A 21,022-nucleotide genomic window follows, 5' to 3' on the forward strand; every position below is an offset into this window, starting at 1 on the left:
AGGAGAATATAACTGATCAAGTCATTTGATACCATCATCTGTGGACTTAACACCTGCTTAACTTACTGACAATCCATGTACCATTTACTATTTCTCAGCACTGATGCAGTCCCGCGATTCCCTCCAACTTATGTCACTAATAGCAATGATGCTAAACTGGGTACATTCTAAGCCCAAGTGTGCTTTAATAGCTTATCCATGACAAACATAACCAATGGTGGAGACAAGCAATTCCCTTATATCTATTGATGCATAGTATTAGCCTCTTCTAATAAAACAAATTCCAAAATTCTTCTTCAGCCTTGGGGATGGTTACAAAACATGCGAGGTTAGACTCACTTCAAATGGAAATATAGATACAGCAATAGTCAGAGATGATGGAAAAAAGCAGTACTTTGTTTCTCCATGGTCTCTTTTCCTCTGGCTTCCTTGGTTTGAATATAAAACACTTAAATTTTTGAAAATATATAATGAATATACTCATTCATACAACATTGTTTGTAGTTGCTGCTTAATAACAATTGTCTTATATTAATCACGTATCAAATTAAACTGGAAACAGAAGTATACATACTGTGTTGAAATGCTCTAAATATTTAAGTTATTGAATTCCCCTGATAACTAATTAATTAATGAAACTGGATATTAATATGAATAGGTAATCAAACTGGATATTAATATGAATAATAGGTAATCAACCGTGCATAAGTGTACAGTAAGTGCCATAATGGTTTAAGAAGTTCATGTTTCCATTGAATATATTATTTTGTATTTTGTGATTTGGTATTGCTGATATGGCCCTAGCATGTGAGAATGCATGTTGGTGTGTGTGCATTGTGCATATTGTTCCTGTTTTGTGCCCTGTGATTACTGGGACAGGCTCTAGCTGCCCTGTGACTATGCCCTGGGTAAGCAAGTTAGAAAAATGAATCGATGGATAAAGTATTTTTACAAAAACTCTGAAATAAACCATTTGAATTTAAATTAAAGATTTGATGTCAAATGTATAACTTGTTTTTGATGCAGGATGCGCCTGCAGTTTAGAATACATAAATCTGTTTTGTGAAAGAAACTCCCACCTCCTCCTCCCGCCAGCAATCTGCTTTAGTTTCCATTTTCAAAGTAAACAACGTTATTTTTTTACATAACACCAAACTTTAAACTGTATAATATAACAATGAATTGTCTACATATCAGAGATAATTCAAAAATTGGAATGCAGTCAGTGTACTGTTATTCATGTTGCCCTTTCTGTATGTTGTAATGTTCAAAGGTAAAGGAAGAGTATTTGTAGAACCTCAGACCTAGGGTGGAAGAACAACAGATACATTTTAAAATAAGATTTTCATCTTAATCATGATCTTGGTACACATTTGCCCATCATTGCCATAATTAAAAAGCAAAGCATAATGTTTCTAAAAAGAAGATGTTTTAGCTTTGGCGCAATTTTTATACTTGTAATTCCTGAGTGCTTTGCTACCCAAGCTGCAGTTTGCTTTATTTAAAAAAAAACAAAAACTTTTATTGTAAGATCAAGTATGGGGCGGCCATGAAAACTGAAAATTATTAAGTGTGTTATGCTAAAAATGTGATGGGGAGCGGCAACAAATATGTCAACACCAAATATGTGGAGTGGCAACAAATGCAAACGTAAAAAGAACATTGATCACTTCTAAGAAAAGTTTGCCAAGAGAAATCTTAGTTCAGCCTTTGTTTTTATTGTAATTGTATAAACATTTGATATTAATTATATTTATTTATATTACTATATATTCTTCAACTTCTGTACCAAAAGCAATGATTTTAAAATATACAAAGAAATATGTGGCAGAGATTTGATGCCATAACCCCAAGATTAGCTTATTCAGGCGGCACCCTTGCTGTAAGTCAGTCCCAGGCTGGGGCAGAATGCAAAAACAACTGCTTTAGCATTACATGCCAAAGAAAAGTCTTTGTTTAAATAACCATTCAGATGTTAGCTGCATGGTTCGCTACATTTCAGCAACTAACTCTGTTGCTTATGTAATGCAATTAAAGTTTAAAATGTATATTTTGCCTGCCCATCACTTGCTGGGTGGAGATGAACATTCTGGTCTTCAAAATGTTTTGAATATTTAAGTCAAATGACAAAGACATGGATCACTGACTCACTGATTAATCCATCTACATCACTTAGTGTTAACATGTTTTATCTGAGTCTTACCAACATTCCCCAAAAAGCCCCAGTGGTAAGAAATGCGAAGACTAAAAACACAAAAGTCTTATAAAAGAAAACTAGTTTATATGAGGGCAGCACATAATGTTTTGCTAGTCTTTTATAATAGAAGTGTTTAAACACCCTCGAAGGTAATGCTACACATAGGAGATTTGCTTCCCTCCTCTATGTATCCTCTATCAGCTTCAACAGTCTTACACAAGACAGAGAAACAAGAGCATTTCTCTCCTTCCTATGTCAGTCTGTATTCTGCACTCACAGACACACCTTCGCTTCTTCAACACTCCCAAACATTTTCTCATGGATGACATCTTTTATAGTTACAAGAAAACTGAAACCTGAGGGTGCAACATCTGGCCTTTAGGAAGGATAAAGAAGAACAACCAACTCAAGTTTTGTGTTTGCTGCCTTTGTTTTTAGATATTTATGTGGCTGTGCAAAGTTCTGTGGACAGATAATTGTAGTGAGTGTGAACTTCCTTTAATGCTTCTACAACTTTTTTAAAGAGTTTGTACATCCCTGGGTTAACAGTTTTACTACATGACCCAGAGTAAGATCTCCCAAAATCACCCCATCTGCATCCCAAAAAACACTGACCATAATTTTCACTGCTGAAAAAGTTACCTTACTACAATAACGACTACATATTCTGAAGATAACTTCATTTTTGTCATTCCACTGACTGCTATTTGTGTCTATTTAAAAGTGATGGGTCATGTTTTAAACCCAGTGTTGACACCTGACCAAATTTTCATACATTTTTGTGATTGAAAGTTAGACTTTGTGAAACCCAATGTGCACACACATTTGAATATCGTATATGAAGTGGGATATTTCAAGTAAACCATAGAATATTTTGCAGATATTTCCCAGTAAGTTTGTCAGAAATGTAGGAGGTGTTGTAAAAATCTTTGGGCAGCCATGAGAAATGTTCACAAATATGAGATAACTAAACTGAATATGATAACAGCCCCCTTTTTTGTGATCTTAATGCACATACTTGGGCAAACAGTTTGGTTAATTACATCACTTCTGATTTACTGAATGCTACTTACTGATGCAGTTACTCAGAAGCAGTTAATTAATTTCAGTTCATCATTGTGGCATTTAGTGCACCACCCCAGTTCCCATATTGTGCACAGACTGCCTCTTTTAGTTCTCTGCTACTTGCATTTAGAGGTCCCAACAGAGCATTAGTGTTTGGTTTAAGCAAAAATCATTTTACCACACTTTAGCTCATGAAAGATTTAGGCACAAACTGAAATAGGCTTTTTGGTAAGTGGATAGAATTAGTTAAAAACAAACTAGATTTATACAGCTCAATGGATTTTTTGTCTCAGATACCCCACACCAACTATATAAATTCATGTACCATAATTACATCCCTATTTGGAGCCCACCTTGCAGTTTTAGATTTGAAAGACTTGTGACCATGGGGGCTTTTTTCCTTTTTACCTTGTCTTGTGTTTATTCTCTGATAAGGGACAGGGAGGTGAAACTCCCTTGAAAAGTAACTTGTGAATGCTACTCTAAAAGGACTGTTTAAAAATCAATGATGTTGTCTATGTGACCCAAAACACCTTCATGTACATATAGAATTAGTTCATTTACATTTCAATAGGTGAATTTTTTTTAAAGGCATGGCGAACATAACCACTATATTCCATAAAAATTCCACTGTTGACGGATGTGATGAAAATCAGCTTTGTTTTATATCTTGCAGATATACCTTTCCCAGATGAGGAGTCACACTGCTGGTTGTCCTAAATTTCAGGAGTACATCATGGAAGGAGTCAATAGAACTGCCAAGTCACAGTCACAAGTAGTCAAGTATGTTTATATACATTGAAGACATAAAAGGAACAATAGGCAATCTCTAGTTCCCAATGACTTTTATTTCAATGAGCAGGTCCAGACAATAAATAAGTTAATGTGAAAGTTGTCAGTTGATATGCAATACTAGAAGTTGCTTGTAATACATTAATGGTGTTCAAGTCACCTTTTGAACTTTACATTTTATTTTGCAATGTCGGTAGAATATTCTTCATTTTTGGTTTCCTACTAACTTATTTTTATATTCAGTATGTTACATTTAACAAGTAGGTTTTCATTCAAAACTGGAAGCTTTTGGAATAATACTTAGAACAATGAACATACTTAACAATGACTCTGAAGGATGCATCCTCAGAACATTTTTTATTTAGACCCAAGCACCATTTTAAATCCTCATTACTTTCTGCTGCTTTTATAAGGCACACCAGCAGTAGACCATAGCCTGCACTCTCATCAACAGAAAGTGATGTTGTCCCAACTATCCACAGGGAATTTACTTGAGTGAGCACAGCTTGTAAACTTTTATATACTGATGTATAGACCATAACTAATTTATATTATTGAGCATTTAAATTATGCAATTCTAAAATAAAAATCCTTATCTATCTACATGTTTTGTAGCCCTGTGCCAAATCGGTTCACATTTACATGCCCTTATTGTAATTCCCAAAATCTGGATCAGGAGGGATTGATAGAGCACTGCACGTCTCAGCATGCCCGTGATCCTCGCCTTGTGGTAAGTATACCAGAGAAAGATAAATGCAAGCTTTACTTTTATCAGTTAAATGTTATTCTCACTTTAAATAGGCTACACAAACTGAAATTGTGTCTGTAACCTTTTGTTTTTTTAGCATGGAAATATGCTTTGCTTTTCCCATTTTGCCAGGTGCAAGTCCCTAACCCTGCGGTGGGTTGGCACCCTGCCCGGGATTGGTTCCTGCCTTGTGCCCTGTGTTGGCTGGGATTGGCTCCAGCAGACCCCCGTGACCCTGTGTTCGGATTCAGCGGGTTGGATAATGGATGGATGGAAGTCCCTAACCTAACTCCATTTTACTTAATTGATATTTCTGAGCCTGAGTATGCTTTTAACGTTGCCAGAGCAAGCACGAACGAATGTTTGTTCGTTCGAACCGATTAACTAACTTTATTTCTTCTCAGGGGGAAATTTGGTTTTTTACAGATACTCTTTAAATAAATAAACACACACCAGAATGATTATAAAGCAAGCAAGTTCTGACTTTGCTGCCACAGTCACTGTTAGGCATTATGCAGATTGTCGCTGGTACAGCAGGATTGCCTTGCTATCAAAAAAAAGAGCCAATACATGAATTATGTTGTAAAAGTTCTCATTGCAAATGTAACTGTTTATTGTGACACATTTAAGATTTTTTTTTATAAAGCCACAGACCCTAAAAAAAGCACTAGGTGCTGCTTGTTAGATTTTGCTAGTAATAGATTTCAGATTACAGTGAAATTTTTACTTGCATGTCCAACCAGCATTTGGGGGAGTTTTAACTAACTGTTTCATGGCTATTTGGAAAAAATAAGAAATGATTCAGAATATGCTTACAGAAAAATAATCTGGAAAAATGGCACATATTCTTAGTATTGCATGTTTAACAAACACCTTTTATTTTTCAGAATATTTGCTTTTCCTTCCACCTGACACCATTCTAATAGTCCAATCAAACAGAGCCGACATTCTGTTTTTTAATTTTATTTTATTGATTTTATTGGAAACACACAACATTCCATACAAATTAATGCATTTTTACAAAGATAGGATCGAAAACAAATCAACCCCCACCCCTGAGAAAGAGAGCTAAGCCAGCTGAGTGAAACTTAAAGCTAGTAAAAATAAGTAAATAGATTAATTAATAAATGAATAAAAATAAATGGAGAAGAAAAAAAAAGAAAAACTGGAGAGAATCTGCTTCCTCACTCCTTTAAAAGCTTATTCTAAAATGTTATTGATTAGATCCTGCCAGGTTTTGAAAAAGTTCTGCACATATCCTCTAAGTACGAATTGGATTTTTTTTCCAGTTTCAAATAATATTTAACATCAGTTACCCACTGGCTTAGAATAGAAGAGTCAGGAATCTTCCAGTTGAGCAAGATAAGTCTACTTGCCAATAACGTAGTAAAGGCAATTAACAGTTTGTCCTTCTCCACTTTAAGACCATCTGGGAGTATACCAAACACAAGTGTCAATTGGTTAGGAGGGATTGTGACACCAAGGCTGTCTGATAGGCATTTAAAGATTTTGGTCCAGAATGATGTTAATTTGGTGCAGGTCCAGAACATGTGGCCCAGTGAGACTGGAACTTGATTTCAATGTTAGCAGATTGGATCTTACCCTGGAAACCTTTTGGACAGTTTTAAGCGAGACAGATGTGCTCGATTATATAATTTTGAATAATTATGTGCTTTGCACATATGGAGCTTGAGTGAATTCCCCGCATTGCTACCTTCCACTTCTTTTCTGAGATGTTGAGTAAGAGATCCTTTTCCCAATGTCCTCTTGGATCTTTGAAAGAGAGGGACTCTAGAATGGTTTTATATATTGCAGAAATGCTGTCTGAGTCCTCAAGACTGATCAATATTTTTTCCGGAATAGAGGTAGGTGGGCGGTGAGGAAAATTGGGCAGGTTCTGTTTAACAAAGTTTCTGATTTTAAAGGTAGTGAAAGAAATGTGTTACTGGAAAGTTACATTTGGAATGTAATCATTCGTAGGATGCAAAGACGTTGTCTATGTACAGATCTCTAAGTGATTTAATCCCAAATGTTTTCCAGACATTAAAAACTGCATATGTTTGAGAGGGTGGAAAAAGGTGGTTCTCTTGCAGAGGTGCCACAGTTAAAAGCTTCTTTATCTTAAAATGCTTCCTATATCGGTTCCATATTCTGAGTGAATGAAGCACAATTGGGTTGTTAGTATTGGGTTGGAAACGTCATTGTTGTTATTGTTTACATCCCTCCTCGGGCGGACATGGAGATAGCAAGTGACTGCATTTGGAACTACGGACTGGGATATCCTGCAGGGATCATATACTGAGAACATTGAGGAATTTGTTGACTGCACTACTGACTACATCAACTTCTGTATGGACATTGTAGTTCCTGTAAGAACAGTATGCTGTTATGCTAACAACAAGCCATGGATTACAAGTGACATCAAGGGCCTTTTGAACCAGAAGAAAAGGGCTTTTAAAGGCAGCGATCAGCATGAGCTCAAGCGCATGCAGAAGGAACTCCGAGTCCAGCTCAGGGCAGCGAAGGAGCAGTACAGGAGAAAGCTGGAGTAGAAGTTGCAGAATAACAGCATGAAGGAAGTGTGGGATGGGATAAAGATCATCACTGGCTGCAGCTCGAAGTGGGGTGCCACCATCAAGAGAGAGTTGGAGAGAGCAAACCAGATGAACAACTTCTTTAACAGGTTTGACAACCCTAACCCACTCTCACCTCAGAGTACTGCATCCTCCACCCATCCTTCTGCTGATGCCAGCATAGGAGAGAGTTTTCCCCCACCCACAATTACAACAGCCCAGGTAAGCAGAGAGCTGAGGAGACTTCATGCCAGCAAAGCAGTGGGTCCAGATGGGGTATCGCCACGACTGCTGAAGGCCTGTGCGTTGGAACTGGGGAGTCTTCTACAGCGCATCTTCAATCTGAGCCTGGAACAGGGGAGAGTCCCGAGGCTTTGGAAAACATCTTGCATCGTCCTAGTGAGCTGAATGACTTCCGGCATGTCGCTCTGACGTCACATGTGATGAAGACCATGGAGCGGCTGCTGCTTCACCACCTGAGGGCACAGGACCGCCACGCCCTCGACCCTCTGCAGTTCGCATACCAGGAGAAGGTGGGAGCGGAGGATGCCATCATCTATATGCTACACCGATCCCTCTCCCACTAGGACAGAGGCAGTGGTGCTGTAAGAATTATGTTTCTGGACTTCTCTAGCGCCTTCAACACCATCCAACCTCTGCTCCCTAGGGACAAGCTGACAGAGATGGGAGTAGATTCATACCTGGTGGCATGGATCATGGACTATCTTACAGACAGACCTCAGTATGTGCAACTCGGGAACTGCAGGTCTGACATTGTAGTCAGCAACACAGGAGCGCCGCAGGGGGCTGTACTTTCTCCATCCTATTCAGCCTATATACACCGGACTTCCAATACAACTCGGAGTCCTGCAACGTGCAAATGTTCGCTGATGACACTGCAGTCATGGGCTGCATCAGGAGTGGGCAGGAGGAGGAGTATAGGAACCTAATCAAGGACTTTGTTAAATGGTGTGACTCAAACCACCTACAACTGAACACCAGCAAAACCAAGGAGCTGGTGGTGGATTTTAGGAGGACCAGGCCCCTCCTGGACCCCGTGGTGATCAAAGGTTATTGTGTGCAGAGGGTGCAGACCTATAAATATCTGGGAGTGCAGCTGGATGATAAATTGGACTGGACTGCCAATACTGATGCTCTGTGCAAGAGAGGACAGAGCCGACTATACTTCCTTAGAAGGCTGGCGTCTTTCAACATCTGCAATAAGATGCTGCAGATGTTCTATCAGACGGTTGTGGCGAGCGCCCTCTTCTACGTGGTGGTGTGCTGGGGAGGCAGCATAAAGAAGAGGGATGCCTCACGCCTGGACAAACTGGTAAGGCAGGCTTTATTGTAGGCACAGAGCTGGACAGTTCGACATCCGTGGCAGAGCGACGGACGTTGAGCAGGCTCCTGTCAATCATGGAGAATCCACTGCATCCACTAAACAGTGTCATCCCCAGACAGAGGAGCAGCTTCAGCAACAGACTGCTATCACTGTCCTGCTCTACTGACAGATTGAGGAGATCGTTCCTCCCCCACACTATGCAACTCTTCAGTTCCACTCGGGGGTGGGGTGGGGGTAAACGTTAACATTATACAAAGTTATTGTCTGTTATACCTGCATTTTTATCACTCTTTACTTTAATATTGTTTTTTATCAATATGCTGCTAGAGTATGTGAATTTCCCCTTGGGATTAATAAAGTATCTATCTATCTATCTATTGGTGCACAAAGCAAGGAATATAAAGAAGTGCTACAGAATTTTAGCCTGTGTATGTTCATCTATTTGTGTCCATGTCCAGGTTTTTATAGCTTGTATATTTGCTGCCCAGTAATAAAACTGAAAGTTAGGTAGAGCCATGCCGCCTTCCGCTTTAGGTCTTTGTAGGGTCACTCTTTGGATACGTGGATGTTTTGAATTCCAAATAAATGAGGTTATGGTTGAATCTAATTTCTTAAAAAATGATTTACTTATGTATATTGGAATGTTTTGAAATAAAAAGAGAAGTTTAGGAAGGATATTCATCTTAACAATGTTAATTCTTCCAGCTACAGTGAGATGAAGGGTTGACCATCTATGCAGGTCTTGCTTAATTTTTTCCATACAGTGAAATTTTGTTGATATTTTGTCTACTTGTAATGTTTACCCCTAGGTATTTAAACTGATCTGCGATGATAATAGGGAAGATGTCCAATCTAATATTGTGTGCTTGAGAATTCACTGGAAAGAGCACACTAAGTTGGACGCTGTATAGCCCCGACCCGACACAGATTGGACACGGGAGGCACATGTAAAATGAATAAACTTTTTTTTTTCTTCCCCTGTGGGCGCACTTCTTCCCCGTGTCCCACAGGCAATACACAGTCCCACAGCACACAAGTAATGCTAAGCACTTTCTTCTTCTCCTTCTTGGCACCACCACTCCTCCCAAGCAACCTTGTCCATCTCCACCCAACTGTGGCTCCTGGAGTGGTGGCTGCTGGCCCCTTTTATAGTTCACCCGGAAGTGCTCCAGGTGATTGATTGCCGTGTTCTGGCTGCACTTCCGGGTGTGGTGAATACGTTGCCCATAGGGGCGCAGGAGTCCCAAACACAGCACCCCCTGGTGGTGCCTGCGGGACCTAACAGGGCTGCACCCAACTCCAATTCCCATGGAGCCCTGTGGGAAACCGAGGCACTGCTCCAACCCAGGGGGGCGGCCATCTAGCGTCCAGTGGGAGGTATTGCACTGTCCAGGGCTGCTCCCCCTGAATATAGTGTGCAGGACCGTCCCGGTTGGGCATGGATCCCAGCCGCCTGCCACAACACTTTTAGTCAAATTAATTCTGAGACCAGAAATCTTTTGAAATTCTGTAAGTGCTGTTAGGACTGCAGGCACAGAATTTTGTGGATCTGATATATACAGCACCATATCATCTGCATATAGAGAAATTTTCTGTTCAAGTCCTTCTCTGATAATCTCCTTTATCTTATAAGCATTTCGACAATGGACTGCCAGTGGCTCAATGGCGATTGCAAAAAGCAGTGGTGACAAGGGGCATCCTTGTCTTTTACCACATTCTAGTTTAAAGTAGTCTGAATTAACATTGTTAATACAAACTGAAGCTTCTGGATTGGTATACAGTAGTTTGATCCATGCACAAATGTTCGGGCTAAACCCAAATTTCTCCAATGTAGTGAAAAGGTAGTTCCATTCAATCATATCAAATGCTTTTTCTGCATCCAACGAAAATATCTCTGGGGTGTTTGACTTTGCAAGTGAATACATTATTACATTAAACAGGCGTTGAAGGTTGGAAGCTAAGTGTCGGCCTTTAATAAATCCAGTTTGATGTTGTGATATTACCAAAGGCAGCCCTTTCTTCATCCTTCTGGCTAGGACTTTGGAGAATATCTTAATATCATTATTCAGAAGTGAAATTGGTCTGTATGATGCACATTGTATTAAGTCCTTATTTTGTTTAGGAAAGACGGTGATTAATGCTTGGCAAAAAGTTTGAGGTAGAATTTTATTGTCTCTAGCTTCTGTAAATGTTGCTACTAAGAGGGCAGCTACCTGAGTGGAGAATTTCTTGGAAAATTCGGCACATTAGCCATCGGGGCCTGCTCTGAAGTGACTTTATAGCATCTAGTAATTCTGTTAGTGCCAGAGGTTTATCCAATTCCTCTGCACTGAGAGTATCTACGGTATTTGTCGTATCTGTAATGCATCCAGAAATGCATTCGATTGTGTCTTCTTTAAACTCAGTAGGATATAAGGATTTATCGTAGTCTCTAAAAATGTGTGCATTATATTTTTATGTTAAATGATTTTATCTCTGTGTTGAGAATGCTGGGATTGCATCTAAGATCTTATTAGCTTTCTCTCCATGTTCATAGTAATGATGTCTTGATTTAAAAATGAGTTGTTCTGTTTCTTTAGTTGTCAAGAGTTTGAGTTCTGAATGCAGAGCCTGCCTTTTCCTGTGAAGAGCCTCACTTGGATACCTGACATGTTCTTGGTCTATTCTAGTAATTTTGTTGATTAGCTCTGATATCTTTTTGGTTTCCAATTTATTTCTGTGGGAAAGATATGAGAAAATCTGTCCTATTAAGAAGGCCTTCAGGGTTTCCCAGAGTGTTCTTACAGAGACCTCTGAGGGTTTATTTGTATTTGTCTCTAGAAAAAAGCTGATTTGTTTGGATATAAGTTCTGTACAGTTCTCGTCTGCTAATTAAAGTGGGTTAAGACACCATCTGCGAGATGAGTATGTGGGGCAAAATGATTTTAGCTCCAAGATCAAAGGAGCATGGTCGGAAATAACAATAGCATCGTAGGCAAGAAATTGTTATCTACAAAGAAATAATCAATTCTTGAGTAGTAATGATGCACTGGTGAGTAGAAGGAATATGCTCTTGAGTTTGGGTTTAGAAATCTCCAGAGGTCTGATAGGTTGTGATCAGTTACAAACTGTGTAATTGTCTTTGCAGTGTTAGATGTCATCACCCCTGTGACAGGAGTGGATTTAAAACACACGGTCCCCAGCCATTATAATTTTATGAGTGTTCACATTGAGAATGGATGCAAATACAATTTGCATGAATTCCCTATTATCCACATTGGGTGCATAAACCCATGACAATCACATATCTCCCTTCAGGATCAGATATTGCATCTGATACTACAAATGAGACTGTTCTGTGTATAAGAATTCCCACACCTCTTGTTTTCTTTGTAAAGCTAGAATGGAATATTTGGCCAGTCCAGTCTTTTTGCAACCGGAACTGATCCTTACTTAATAAGTGGGTCTCCTGTGAAAATACTATTTTAGCGTTTTGACATGTTAGATGACAGAATACTTTCTTTCTCTTTAATTCGTGATTCAGGCCTTTAACATTCCAGCTCACAAAGTTAACTATCATGTCATGGAAACATAACATGTAGTCTTAACTGAAAGTGAGACAGCTTTGACCTTAATTTCCAGGAGTTATTGCCATGAAGCCTATTGTTACATTGGCACTTATCATTATAAGGATTAAAAGGCCAGATTAGATATAGCTTGCTGTCTTTCTCTTCCCCCCCGAGTCCTGCCCATAACCCCCAAACCCAAGGCTGGACCACACTTCACAAAGTCCCAGTCCTCTGACAAACCTAGAGACAGAGCAAATACTATAAGCATTAAATATAGTCTTTAACAGTCTTGAAATAGTAAGATAGTAAACCCAGGAAATGGTGTTGAAAAGTGGCCCTGGGTAAGTACAGTAAGCCCTAATACAATAATAACAATAACAATAAACCAAAGGTATGATGTTAAACAGTCTCCTTTAATAAAAAAAAAAAGGTACTAATTTAATTTCTTCCACACATACATATACGCGTATAATTGTAATTAAAACAAAAACAGAAAGTGGCAGAGAAGGGAAAAGGATGTATAATTACAATACTAGTATCATTGCAAGCAGATCAGAAAGCCGGTAACATCTTCTTTGCCATGCCATGACAGGGTGCGACTCACGATCGTATTGCGAGTGTCATGTTCAGTTTTCTTAGTTCTTTTTCTGCTTCCTCCATAGTGGTAAAGATATAATGCTTGCCTTCAATGTCCACTTTCAGTTTGGCAGGATACAAGAGGCTATATCTGATCTTGGCTTTCAGTAAGAGCTGTTTAATGTTGTGAAAAGCGGCTCGTTTAGCAGCTGTTGAGGGTGAGAAATCAGGGAAGATACGAATGTGGTTACTTTCAAATATAATCTCTTGTTTCTGTCTGAGAAGTGACATTACATTAAATTTAGATTGTAATTTCTCGAAGCGCACAACAAAAGTCCAAGGTTTAGAGGTATTTGATCCCCGTATGTGATAAGCTGCTGCTATCTCGGTGTCTGATTTAAAGTCCTTTCCAGTTATTTTTGAGAATAGTTCAGCTATGAATTTCACTGGGTTTGGACTTTCACGATTCTCAGGTAGACCTTCGATTCTAATATTATTCCTTCTGTATCCATCTTCCAGAGCAGCAAGTCTGTCTCCGAGTTTTTTGCATTCGGAATTTGCAGCTGTTGCTGTTCCATCAGTGGTGGATGCCCCAAATGTTTGGCTGTTTCAATTCGAGTCGTGAATGATTGCTTAATGTCTTCCAGCTGATCGCCAAGTGCTCTCAGTTTTTCCTCAAACTTAAACGAATTTTCCTGAATGTGTTCCTCAGTTTTTTCCAGCATACCTTTAAAGGCTGCCCCAAAGCGATTATATACATGTTTCTCCAAGTTTTTATTATCCTGCCGCAGCTCCTGCAGCTCCAGCCCAGCTTCTCGTTTGTCTTGAGCATACCATTTATTTATTTATATCTTTCTTGAATTCATTTATGTCACGAGCAGTGGCCGTGGCCATTGTAGCGATCATTACCTTTAGTTCGGACAGAACGTTTTGGCCTTTGTGCTCCACAGGTGAAGTGGCAGCCCTATTACAGCCAATGCTCCCGGCTCGCGAGGAGTAGATGAAAGCACGGACTACAAGGCCACTTCCAGTTTCAAGTGATCTTCTGGAATCAACAGGCTATCGTGGCCTCCATCACTTGCACATTCGCTCCCATTTTTGCTCTCGAGTGGAGACGATGCAGCAGAGCGGGGTCCTGGGAAGTCTGTGCTTTCGCCTGTCTGTTCCTGGTCAGTCTCTGAAAGGCCGTACCTTGAATTTGGATTTGATGCCTTTCTAAGCTTGGATGTAACTTTAGGTTTCTTTTCTGTTTCTTTTTGAGCCCCTTTCTTGTTGCTCATGTTTATATATGCTTGCATATAATGTAATAGAAACTCCTCAGGTTGGGTAAATACAGGATACCTCAGTATAATAAGAAATAAGAGAAACAATAACACCGCTTCAGACATCCATCTCCCGTAACGGACGAGACCAACTCCCACTAATGAGAATTTTGGTTAAATTCATTTTATTTTATTTTTTTTATTCTGTTATTTTATCAAAAATGTGTACTTTTCAAATCTGTTAAAAGAGGACCTTACCTAGTATGTACCATAGTATTATATATAATGTTTTGTGTAGGCATTCACCTGATTCCTGAACACTTGCTTGAATGTTTCATTATAGACCTAGCTTTCCTTTCTAAGTAATATATATTTTAAACATTATACAATCGTATTAGTAGTAATATAGATCTAATGTACATCCTGTAAAAAAAGGTGCTTTGTTTTACTTTTATTATTGTTTTTTTTTTTTTTGTTTTGTTTTTTTTTAGGTCTGCCCAATCTGTGCTTCAATGCCATGGGGAGATCCTAACTATAGAAGTACAAACTTCTTCCAGCACTTGAAAATGCGACACACTTTCTCCTATGATACTTTTGTGGTAATCTGTTTTATTTATTACAATTTTTTTCTTTTATTATTCAATTATAATATCCCATTTTTGCCACTAAACTGGAGTTGTAGACAGTGCAAAAAGACTATTTTCCAGTGGTATCATTTTAGTATAACTTTAATGATGCTATCATACTAAAAACTATTTTTACATTTGTTTCACATTTGTTTGTTATGGATAGTTTATCAAGAAATTTACCATTTTGGCAGCAAGTGAGTAGTTCTGCCACATCATTAATCCAGTATCCTCTATTGGTCTATCTATCCCTTGCTGATCATTGTCCATGTGTAGTTTCCACAATCTTCCATATCTGTGTGAGTTTTTCTCTTGGTTTTCTAGCAACATTCTCAGACCTGTTCATAATATGTTAACAGGTGATTCCAAACTGGTCCTTTGTGTGTGTGTGTGTGTGTGTGTGTGTGTGTGTGTGTGTGTGTGTGTGAATGAGTGTGAGACTGGGCAACTAGGATGGACTTCCACCCTGTCCTGTACTATTTTCTGACCTTGGTCCACTGCTGCTAATCCCCAATGTCCAAAGTTGAAAACCCCCAATGTATTGTTGCAAAACTTGTAATATAGAGTGTAGCAAGAAAAAAAAACTTTACTGGGTTGCTTAGTGTAACAGTCTGTTCTCTACAAACATTGCAATAATTCATGTCAGTCTAATGAAATGTTAAACTTCAAACCTGCCAGTACGTCTTTTGGTGTTTAATCTTGATTTTGATGTTATCAGGATGCTACTTTTTTTAAAAAAAGAGCTATTAAAAGAAATATAGTTGATGCCATTATGTGTCACTTATGTGTATCATGTCTTTCCTTTCATATAATGCAGTAAAGTTCATTATAGTCAAGTGTTTTTATTTTTAAATATGCCAGTTGATGCAATGATGTGCCCACTATAGGCACATCAACAACACATATCTACAACACAGTCAACAAAGTTCTTTTATTTTCAGATATACCAGTCACATTTGAAGCATGGACAGGCTATTCAAGCTTGAAAAATCCCCCATGGCTTTAATTTTCAAACTATTTAGCTGTATCTTCCAAAGTAAAATGTGGTATATTTTAGTTTAGGTACCTTTTCATTGAATTTTTGTGTAAGTCGTGATTGCTTCCTTTGTTTTCAAATGCTTATGTGGCTGTGCAAAGTTGTGTGGGCAAATAATTGTAGTGAGTGTGAACTTCCTTTAATGCTTCTGCAATTTTTTTTTTAAATAGTTGGCACATCCCTGAGTTAACAGTTTCACTAAGACCTACCAAACCCACCCCATCTGCATCTGAAAAAACACTGGCCATAACTTTCACTGCTGAAGAAAAATCCTTACTAGTGTTATGAACACATATTATTTAATTTTTGGCATTCCATCGAGTGCATTTTGTGTCTACTTAAAAGTGATAGATCATGTTTTAAACCCAGTGCTGACACCTGACAAAATTTTCATACATTATTGTGATTTAAAGTTTGACTTTGTGTAACCCAATGTACACACACACATTTGAATATCGTACATAAAGTAGGATATTTCAAGTAAACCACAGAATATTTTGCAGATATTTCCCAGTAATTTTGTCAGAAATGTAGGAGGTATTGTAAAAATCTTTGGGCAGCCCTGAGAAATGTTCATAAATATATGATAACAAAACTGAATATGACAACAGACTCCCTTTTTGTGAACTTAAATATACATATTTGGGCAAACAGTTCAGTTAATTACATCACTTCTGATTTGTTGAATGCTATTAACTGATGTAGTTACTCAGAAGCAGTTGATTAACTAACTTCTGTTCATCATTCCAGCATTTTGTGCACCACCTCTGTTCCCATATTCTGCACAGACTACCTCTTTTAGTTCTCTGCTACTTGCATTTAGAGGTTCCAACAGAACATGAATGTTTGGTTTTAAGAAAATTTTAAGGAGGACGATTAATTTTACTACATTGTAGCTCATGAAAGATTTAGACACAATCTGAAATAGTCTTATTGGTATGTGGATAGAATTAGTGAAAAACTAACTTGATTTAGTAAGTGAAAGAAAGCAATCTAAAAATTAAATGTTTGCATTACTGCAGCTTCTTTCTTCTATAACTTTAAGAAGGAGTGTGACCCACTCCACCCTTAATTTTGCTCTGTTAAATGAATAGGGACTCGCTCATTGTGGCTCATGATGAAGCAAGAAGAAATAAGATTGAGATCTTGGGAAATTACACTCTGTTAACTATTACAAGGTGATATGTGTGCTTCAGCTTGTACATAGCACCTGTGTCCACAATAAGATAACATGACTTATATTCAATAGGTACATTGTATTTATAACTATTAATGTATGTTTGCCTTTGAAGCGACTGATTTGAATACATACTGTACATATACTGTGGCTGGGTATGGTTAAATCTTAATGTGCCATACTTTAGGAGCATAATGTACTATATATCTATCTATCTATCTATCTATATTACTATATATGATATATGTTCATTATCACAGCTTTGTGACACATTTATGTAGCAAAGTGCAGCGCGATAGATAAAACAGGACTGTACTGAACATTCTGTCCTTGAACACGTTATGTGCCCAACCTCACTTTTATTCAACCATTCATCAATCATCCATCTAGTCTTTATTTTACATAGTGTAATCTCCCCTGTTCCGTATGCTTGTACTTCAGTGAACTGTACAGTATTTCTCATTAACATACTGATATTTTATCAAATCTGTAAGACCCTCATTTGTTACATTTGGTCTTACTCCACACTGCCAAATGAATAAATGTGTTGCTTATATGTTAAATCTATTAAATAACTTGCTGCAGGCACCTTTGTTAAAATATTAAATTCAGTTTTCATGTGTTGCTGAAACACTGTGTGTGGCATATAGCACTGCTTAACAGTGTATGGAAAACAGAATCCAGGAAAAATAGACCTGATCAGCTTGATGGTTATTGCTGAATAATTATTTACTCAGATTAATGTTATCTTGATTGTGATCGTAGATAATCATTATCCTAAAATGCTAAAAGGTGCAATTTCAAGGCTAAATTTGTCTACTTAAAACTAAAATGTTATTTTTAAACCTTATTATCTGAAACTGTACAGAAAAGTTTCAGAATTTGAATTGTAATTATAATATTAAGTTAATTAATCAAATTCAGCTAATAATAATCATGCTGCAGATAGGACTCTTGATATTTGCACTTCATCTACCAGTGCCTGTGAAAATTACAATGTGTAAGTAACTCAACCCCAAAGTAGGAACAGCATCAGAACAGATTTAGGGATACCAGATTGTCACAGGGAAGTGATGTTTGGTTACAATACAAATAAAGCCCCCATTATTTTTGGTTCATAACAAATACAACAGAGTGCATAAGCAACACACTACAGCAAACAAGACTCCATCCTAGAGAGAGTCATAGGATCACACAGTAACAAGCCAAATATATGTTGTTATCGATCAAACTCGTGTAAGGTGGCACTGGTAGTTTTTGTTTCTTGTTTGCATTTTCAAACTTTTTTGTTGCAAGTTTATTTGTAATTTTATTTCACCTGTTGAATCAGTTCCTAAGTGGCACAACCAGTACTAAATACTTTTTCACTTGCTTGCTCTAACCCTATTTTTGATGTTGTTGGGCAAAACTCGACCCACATGTATTGTGATGCTGAAGAGGTTGTTGTGGTGAGAAGTTCCTGATGGGTTCACGTTAGTTTAACATTATTTTTAGTACTGCTGCTTGACTTTCAAGAATATGTATTATTTATTCAGAATAAATTTTAGATAGTTTGATGTTAGTTGAAAGTTTAGTTTCTTCATGGACATTTCCACTCTTACATAATGTTTGGTCTTTTTTATTAATTTTGTAATTACATAATGTTTGGTCTTTTTTATTAATTTTGTAATTATTTATTTTGAAGTGCCAATTTAAATACTGTTTTCCACATATTTTATACTCCTATTGCCAAAATGTGAGATTAAGATGATTTGTACCTAAGGTAACATCCTGCAACCATCCTTGTAAGAGAGCTACAGTATCTGAGCCACTTCATATTATGCAAGGTTTATATTCTTTAACATTTTTTCATGTTTTAAAAAGCTGTTTTAGTATGTTTTATGTTTGTGCCTTTTTTCTTTTTTTGTTTTTAGGATTTTGATGCAGATGAGAATGCCATGATGCAAGAAGCTCTACAACGTTCTCTTTTAGACAATTAGTTTACATCTGGAGTCTAGATGCAGTGCATCAGAGTTCAAGCCACGCTGTTAAAGGTGTAGATTTCATGTTCACCCGATAGCATTGTCCTGCACTGAAATAACTAATGTATTCCCATTTTTCCTGGTTGAAGTGTGGACGGGTCAGCCATTTATAAGTTGAGTGTATTGTTCCGTTTGCTTTTTTGTTATCTTTGTATTGTGTTGTCTCTAGAAGACACATTGGGAGACCAAAACCTTAGAGAACACACCCTTATTTTAGAGTATCCCTTGGGATGATATATTGTATTGTATTGCTTTAAGTTTTGGAACATATATTAACGGGTTAACTTAATATCATATATTAACATGTAAGAAATGTGATCTGTATCAGGGTGTGCAATAGAAGCCTGTTGAGTTTAGTTCAGTCTGTTGAGCAACTGTGCAGTTTACAGTGAAATATACTGTATTAGTCTTGAATCCCATTTTTGGAAGCCTTAAATTCCAAAAGCAATGAGAATTTGTTTTGTAGAGTTATTTAAACGTTTACTATGTTTTTAACAAGGAAGCATTTAGTGCCTTCTAAATGATTGCAAATGAAATCCTAATAAAGATGTACGATGTAAAAAGCAGGAGAAGTCTTAAATTGTTGAAATATATAATAAAAATAAGGAAGCAACCTCATTAATAAGATCATGCAAATGAAGGCAAAGAAAACCATTTCAGCTGGAAACAAGCTAGAGTAAATCACTAATGCACCCTTTCAATCTGCATTTCCTATTCTGTTAAAAAAAGAAGTTGATAGACAGATAGATAGAGGCAACAGTTTAATGCAAGTAAATTGTAGTATTTAATTTGAAACATGTCGGATTACCTTTTCTATATCACTATTTCATTATCGAAAGAAACATGTGAAATGAATGTTTTCTTTTTATTATTTATTTTATTTTTGACTGGGCTCCACCATTAGCACAAAAGTGAGATTATCCTTTTGATCTATATCACTATTTCATTATCGAAAGAAACATGTGAAATGAATGTTTTCTTTTTATTATTTATTTTATTTTTGACTGGGCTCCACCATTAGCACAAAAGTGAGATTATCCTTTTGATTTTAAATATGTTAATTGTTTAACCTAAACAGCTGTTACTCACTTCCATTCACTTTGTTTTAAACACATCCCAGTACAGAATTTGTGATATATGCAGGTTGTTGCCTGTCATGCAATATCATACATTTAATTCTGGGCTAATCAGAAATTATTTTAATTCCAGAAGTTAATTAGCCTGCAAATCTGAGATTGGATTAAGAAGGTTGGAAAATAGATTAATTGAATTTATGTTAAATATTAGAATGAACACTTTAACCTTTGGGGCGGTACGGTGGCGCAGTGGTAGCGCTGCTGCCTCGCAGTTAGGAGACCCAGGTTTGCTTCCCGGGTCCTCCCTGCGTGGAGTTTGCATCTGCTCCCCTTGTCTGCGTGGGTTTCCTTCTGGCGCTCCGGTTTCCTCCCACAGTCCATAGACATGCAGGTTAGGTGGATTGGCGATTCTAAATTGGCCCTAGTGTGTGCTTGGTGTGTGGGTGTTTGTGTGTGTCCTACGGTGGGTTGGCACCCTGCCTGGGATTGGTTCCTGCCTTGTGCCCTGTGTTGACTGGGATTGGCTCCAGCAGACCCCCGTGACCCTGTGTTTGGATTCAGCGGGTTGGAAAATGGATGGATGGATGGACCTTAACCTTTGACTGAATGCTTAATTGGTTTTGTACAATTATAATACTTGTGCCATTGCACCATACTCTCAGAACAGTCCATACTGAATACGTTGTGCAGTGGTTGTTTAACATTAGAAAGGAATTTTGCTAACACAATTTGTATATTTGTTATCTAGAAAATTGGATGTACTACACAAATGCAAAAAATGGTACATTATGAAGAAGCATAGACCACTATATATGTATGTGTATGGCGTGTGTGTATATACATACACACACTTGTACAGGGTGTGTGTGTAATATAAAGAGAATAACGTGATTTCAGTGCTTTGTATTGGAGAGGTGTTAACAATGATGTTTGTACTGGAATATGTGGAAACTCACACCCTTTTCAGATCTGGCCTTTTC

At 37.7% G+C, this 21,022-nt stretch overlaps 1 protein-coding gene and 1 long non-coding RNA gene across 2 annotated transcripts in view; one reads left to right on the forward strand and one right to left on the reverse strand.

Moving 5' to 3' along the window:
* Nucleotides 1-19,532, forward strand: part of rnf114 (ring finger protein 114) — a 31,708-nt gene extending 12,176 nt beyond the window's left edge. Inside the window, exons 3-6 of the mRNA XM_028811753.2 lie at nt 3,939-4,045; nt 4,670-4,784; nt 14,598-14,705; nt 18,859-19,532. Of these exons, the coding sequence (XP_028667586.1) occupies nt 3,939-4,045; nt 4,670-4,784; nt 14,598-14,705; nt 18,859-18,924 (396 nt within the window). The 3' untranslated portion in view covers nt 18,925-19,532. The remainder of the gene's footprint in view (nt 1-3,938; nt 4,046-4,669; nt 4,785-14,597; nt 14,706-18,858) is intronic.
* A 547-nt stretch (nt 19,533-20,079) lies between these two features.
* On the reverse strand, nt 20,080-20,782 carry LOC127529494 (uncharacterized). Its single transcript, XR_007936156.1, has 2 exons — nt 20,639-20,782; nt 20,080-20,268 (listed from the first exon to the last, which is right to left on the reverse strand). It is a non-coding gene; the product is annotated as an uncharacterized LOC127529494 (long non-coding RNA).
* Between the last annotated feature and the right edge of the window lie 240 nt (nt 20,783-21,022).

The sequence above is a fragment of the Erpetoichthys calabaricus genome, chromosome 10, assembly GCF_900747795.2.
Source record: "Erpetoichthys calabaricus chromosome 10, fErpCal1.3, whole genome shotgun sequence".
NCBI lineage: Eukaryota > Metazoa > Chordata > Cladistia > Polypteriformes > Polypteridae > Erpetoichthys > Erpetoichthys calabaricus.